The following is a 5,777-nucleotide window of genomic DNA, read 5'->3' as shown; positions in this document are numbered from 1 at the left end:
TCCTCACTTTAGGCAACATGCACTTTCGATTCCCCAAAATCGGTGTCAGGACAAAACCGTCTAATCTGATTTTGTTCAAACATATTATAGCACAGGCAGGAATCATACATTTGTTTAGCATCTTACTTTGTAGTCTTAAAAACCCTCTCTCAACATCTTCCGATACTGCCACAACTACAAAAAAACCCAAAACTACTAATAAATAAACATACGCACCACACCCCTTCTCTTTCCTTCTTTGATCTCGACTAAGCTTTGAAAAATAATAATAAATAATAATAATAATAATACAGATCCCCTCTCTGCCGTACTCAGACAAAACACTTTTTTCTTATTCACAGCGGTTTCAAGAAATCAGCAATTTTCGGTTTTCTCATGATATCTGTCGAGCACAGGGCATGACACTTCTCTTCAGGGTGCGAGATCAACTGTTGATGCACTGTGCAAAATAGTTTAGATATTATTAAAAAAAACAAAAAAATCTGATTTCTTGAAACTGCTGTGAATAAGAAAAAGGTGTTTCGTCAGAAAACGGCAGCTCTATAGCGCCCACTCTCTGGTGGCTCCAAGAGCTTCGATGAAATAAAATTTATTCGCGTTTCCGGTAGACTGGCCCTTTCAACGTACAACAAATCCTTTCAAATACATAAACTGTCTAAACTGGTTTCATTCAAACAACACAGAAAGTAATAAATATCTTTTCCAAAAATACTACAACCTTCATCTCTGAATCACACGGCACTTCTTGACGCGATTATTACGACTGGCGACATCAGCACGCCCGTCTCATCTCCCAGCCGCCATATACTTCTCAATAAACGTTGACCTATTTCCATCTCCTCCGAGTTTCATTTTTCTTAATCTGACCAGACATGTTCCTAAAATCTGCATTCTTCGACATAAACCCAGACTTATTTCTGAAATTCTTCGGCACATTGCTGTTGTTATGATGATGATGGTGATGATGATGACCTTTCAGGTCAGGACATGGGGCGAAATGCTTCATACCGGAACGGTTCGAATCCATGTGCCCTTTGTAGTTGTAGTTGTAGTCCCCCGCACCGCCCCCTCCCCCCCAAAACCCTCGATGATGCGGGTGGCCACCGCCACCGCTCGCGTTGTTCACAGTGATGCTGAAGTTCTCCACCGTCGTCTTCTGTCGTTTCCAGCTCCTCCGCGGCGTCTGTCCCTCCTCCCTCGACCGCCGCTTTGTCCCCTGCCTGTGGCCGGCGTGCGGTTGCGAGTGTCCGCCCTCGTGACCCCAGTCCTGACCTCTCTCTTGACCCATCTCCCCCTGGTGATGCGAGTGGCCATCGTTGTACGAGTTGTTGTCACTGTACGGCTGAGCAATGTCCGCACCCCCCTGACCTCCTGAACAAAAGGAAGAAGAAAAAAACAGTGAGCTACATTACGAGTTCCGGCGCTTTGTTTTGCCAAAATAGAGCCTTAACTTTGGAAGGCTAAAATATATCGTCATCTTCGAAAACAATCCATTTAAGTCAAAATTTTGAGAATCGATTTTTACACCCGCCCAAAGCTCTAACAAAGATTTCAACATCACCAAAATGCAGTTTAAAGCTACGATCAAGGCTTACAATTTTCTTGCTTTTGAATAAGTCCTAATAGGAACAACATGTCAAAAAAAAACCCTCCTTTTTTGTCTCTGGTGTAAAACTTACCCAAACTGACTTAGAAGTGGATTGCTTACGACACCGGCGACAGGTGAAGGAGAGGCACAGTCACACAATAATGGTCAAGTCATCGCGCTTTATTGCAAGAACAAAGTAAGTAACAGTGACACAATACTGGCTACTTAGCTTTAGCGCAAGAAAAAATCAAGTGACAGTGACATTATATTATTGATCAGAACATTTGAAAAACATACAAAGAATCACATTAAATGCAGTCATTTGAAAAAAAAGGTACTTTATGCAAATGCTGTGACATGCTAGTTTTGATAACTGACAGGACAAAGGAGGTATTTTTTCTGTCCTGTCAGGAACTGAAACTAAACACATCGCAGAATTTGCATAAAGTACTTTTTTTTAATGACTGCCTTTAATATGATTCTTAATGTGACTTTCAATTGTTCTGATCATTTAAAGTTGAAATAAACTGATATATTGAATTACAGGGTTATCATTGTAAGAAAGTATAGCCCAAATGTCCATTCAATAACCACCGTTCAGTTACTGTGGAATAGTCCAGGACAGAAAGAAGGAAGAGAAAGAGACAATCATACAACACTGCAACAATAATCTGTACTAGACTAGTTCATCAAGCCTACCTGCCCGACTCTTTTTCCCTCTACTCCGATTCGACTTCGACTTCTTTTTCTTCTTCTGTCCATCTTTCGAATCTCTCCTCGTCTTCCGCCCCCGGCCTTTGACCTTGTCTCTGCTCCCTCCCTGATCCTCACAACCCTGTTGGTAGTCGCCGTGATCGTCTTCCTCCTCGAAGAAAATGTGCTGATTTGCCTTCCCCTCCTTCTTCTTCTTCTCATTCCGGCGCGGGTCTGGTTCGGGTCCCGTTCTGTCCGACTGCTGTTCTTGTTCAGACGACGCCAGACCCGCGTCGGATGTGTCTCTGAGGTGAGATGTCGGAGTTCTGTCCCCTGACTTCTCCTCTTTCTTTCTTCTTTTGGCGTTCGGTTCGGAACTTTTGCTCTTCTTTCCCTTCCGTTTCTTTTCTCTCACTTCCGGCTGGGGTTTTACAACGGGAGTTTCCAAAAGAGCTTTCTTAGCTCGACCTGAAACACGAAAACAACAACAAAAATCTATTATCATTTACAAGAAAAATTATCAATTTTTCAACAACTTACAAACAATTTGCCGATTGACCTTCCTTCAATCTCAACCCTGTTACTGGCGCTCTCCAATCTTCTGCTACGAGTCATACGAAAAAGATAATAATTGATACCCCTGCGACTTTGACATCTTTCAGGCAATCTATCCATAAACACTATTCCTACAGCCTCTCTTTAACAACCTTCAATATAACGACATCCTCTGTATAGCGACATGGTGCCCAGGTCCCGATTTTTTCCTTAAATATCATTAGTAATATTTTTGGTTGCCTCTCTACAAACGACATTTTTTTTCTGGTCCCGACAATGTCGTTATAGAGAGGCTGGCTGCACTGTACTTCAAGCCCCCACCGTCACGATCGAAACCGTTAAAGAGGCCGGCTGCTTCAGTTTATCCGGGCTGAGTCAAATACAGCATCCCACCAAATATGTGGAGATTCGCAACAAGAAAACCTGCCCCAGTCTGGATTTCTCTACACATTCACTCTCAATCCTTTTCAAACCAGGAAAGAAATGTCTCCGTTTCCCAAACCTAGAATTACAAAGTTCTATCTGCTCAGTACCTAGTTTTGAGAAATTTGACGTAAAAAATGTTGAGTTTCACACCATATCAAGCTTTTTCAAAAGCAATTCTTTAAATGCCAGGATAACAACATCCAATTATCTCGTGATTTTTAATAGAGCAGACGAAGCATTGGGTTTCTGATCTCGTAACAACCAAAAATTTAAGATGGATAGAACTGGATAATTCTTTAGTTTTATGAAGTGTTTTATCAATCAATCAATGAGCTGAGGAGGGGAGATCAATCCATAATCTTCCAACTTAGAACACAACATGTACCCCTCAACCAACATCTCAACCGAATCGGAGTAAAGCAGTCTGCTGCCTGCCCACTATGTGACTACCCCTCAGAGACAGTGGAACATCATCTGTTCTTCTGTAGAAAACTGACTGATTTAAGGGGATGTTTCCTTCCCAAGCTACCCCACACATCGAACTGCCTCTACTCCTCAAAACAACAATTAGAACAGACATGCAGCTATTACCGAATGGCATCATGCAGAAGAGTTAACGCTCAGATGCTACTGGATCGCTAACAACAACAACATTTAAGTGTTTTACAGCACTTGCAACAAAATACGGTCATATGAGTGCCGAAGATTAGAGGTGTTACAAGAGAGTAACAAACACAAAAACAGGAGGAGAGACAAGGACGATAAATGTTTGATAGGAAAGAAGGAGCAAGCCACACCAGAACACCCACTAACCACACATAAATAGCGATTGGTCAATCATTATCAAAAAGGAGAGAGAAATATTGTACCCTGTTTGTGTCCCTCGCTAGACTTGCGTCTCCGTTCTGGCGACCGGTCAAAACTGCCGCCCCATCCCATCTGACGATGCAGCTCCCTGCCAGCATGGCCTTTGTCGTCATACTTGGCGATGAACGGGTAGCTCGGAGGTACAAAGCGATTGAGTCGAGACTTCTCACACTCCTGCCGACACAAAATAAAATCAGATTATTAATAATTAATTTAACCCTATCCGTACGTCCTGGGGTCATTTTGTACCCCCGGCGTTGTATTCTTCACATTTTAGATTTCTTCCAGTATGAAGATCTCTTTGAAACTTTCAGTGCTTCTCAAAAAATCATTTTGACAGTGAAACTTTCAGTGCTTCTCAAAAAATCATTTTGACAGACTGCTATGCAAAGCGTACGGATCATATTGACGAGTAAATTTCCTCTTTGAAAGTGGTGGCACAGAGTTCCCCATGTCGTATGGACACGATAGTAAAACAAGACGTACGGATAGGGTTCATTAAGAACATTTTTAACATCTTTTTGATCAGTGGAAGAAGGTACAACAACATGCGATAACAATCATTTAGTGTGAGGAAAAAGTGAAACAAACAAGACACAAACAGAGGGAACAGAAGAGAAGAAAGACCTAGCAGTGACACCCTCCAATCATCCACTTCTTTTTTTTTTAAGTTAGTTTTAGTAGAGGTTTTAAGGCGCTTGCAACTGCATAAGGTCATATGAGCGCCAGAAGATTAGAGGTGTTACAAGAGAGGAACAAACATAAAAAAGAAGAAGGGGAGATAAGGACAATAGATGTCTGATAGGATACAAGAAGCAAACCACACCAGAGCACCCGCCAACCACCGACGCCATCCACTTCAGAGTTGCCAAAACCGACTTCCTCAAGCGAATAAAAACCAAACCCACTCATTAATCAACACGATTCAAATACAAATATCTTGGTTGATTCTTTACAGTTTATAGTAAGTAAAAGAAAAGGAAGACGGGCAAGAGTGGGTGAATTTTAGCAAAGAGACTTATACAGTATAACACAGGTAGCTCGAATTCGTCAGGACTGGCCTCGGTAGTTCAAGTGATCCTCCGTTCAAAGGACATCTTACAAAGAAAAAGAAGAGAAAAAAAATGAGGACCAAAGGCACAGTTCGACGGATGCATGATTTCCAGTCTTCTGTGTTCGACCTACCCGTGTTGTACTGTAAACTACAAAACTAGCCTTCCTCAGTGTCAACCAGGGGGGCTCTCGTGGCCTAGAGGTTAAGGTGTTGGCCTCTCATTCAAAGATCCCATGTTCGAATCCGGGTAGCGACCAAAAAATGTTCTTCTCTAAAATTGTCTCCTTTCACCTCCTTTCCTGCTCTCTAGCAATGTTCTGTTGTCTGCTTTTTTTTCCACTTTCTGCCCCCACCTCGTCACCTCCTTCGCCCCCTCCTCTGGGCTCCTGACTCTTTCTGCAGCCTTTCTACTGCTACTCCTTGGCTCCTCCTCACTGCTGTCTTTCTACCACACCTCTGATCTTCTGGTAGGAAAGATCTACACCTAGCCTTCTCGGACAAGGGCGAGAAATCTCGGAGGGCCCGTGTGCAAGTTGCGCACGTTAAAGACCCCTTGGTGGTCTAAAATCGATAAGAGTAGGCTTCGGCCGCCAC

General features: G+C 42.7%; 1 protein-coding gene across 1 annotated transcript in view; it reads right to left on the bottom strand.

Moving 5' to 3' along the window:
- Nucleotides 1–242: 242 nt before the first annotated feature.
- Nucleotides 243–5,777, bottom strand: part of LOC101857143 (microtubule-associated protein futsch) — a 19,491-nt gene continuing 13,956 nt past the window's right edge. The window contains exons 8-9 of the mRNA XM_005108008.3: nucleotides 2,288–2,749; nucleotides 243–1,371 (exon numbers count right to left, since the gene is read on the bottom strand). Coding sequence (XP_005108065.1) covers nucleotides 827–1,371; nucleotides 2,288–2,749 — 1,007 coding nt within the window. The 3' untranslated portion in view covers nucleotides 243–826. The remainder of the gene's footprint in view (nucleotides 1,372–2,287; nucleotides 2,750–5,777) is intronic.

Source organism: Aplysia californica, unplaced genomic scaffold (assembly GCF_000002075.1).
Source record: "Aplysia californica isolate F4 #8 unplaced genomic scaffold, AplCal3.0 scaffold00649, whole genome shotgun sequence".
NCBI classification, from domain to species: Eukaryota; Metazoa; Mollusca; class Gastropoda; order Aplysiida; family Aplysiidae; genus Aplysia; species Aplysia californica.
The sequence above is the reverse complement of the archived record's forward strand: the minus strand, read 5'-3'. Positions and strand labels throughout refer to the sequence as shown.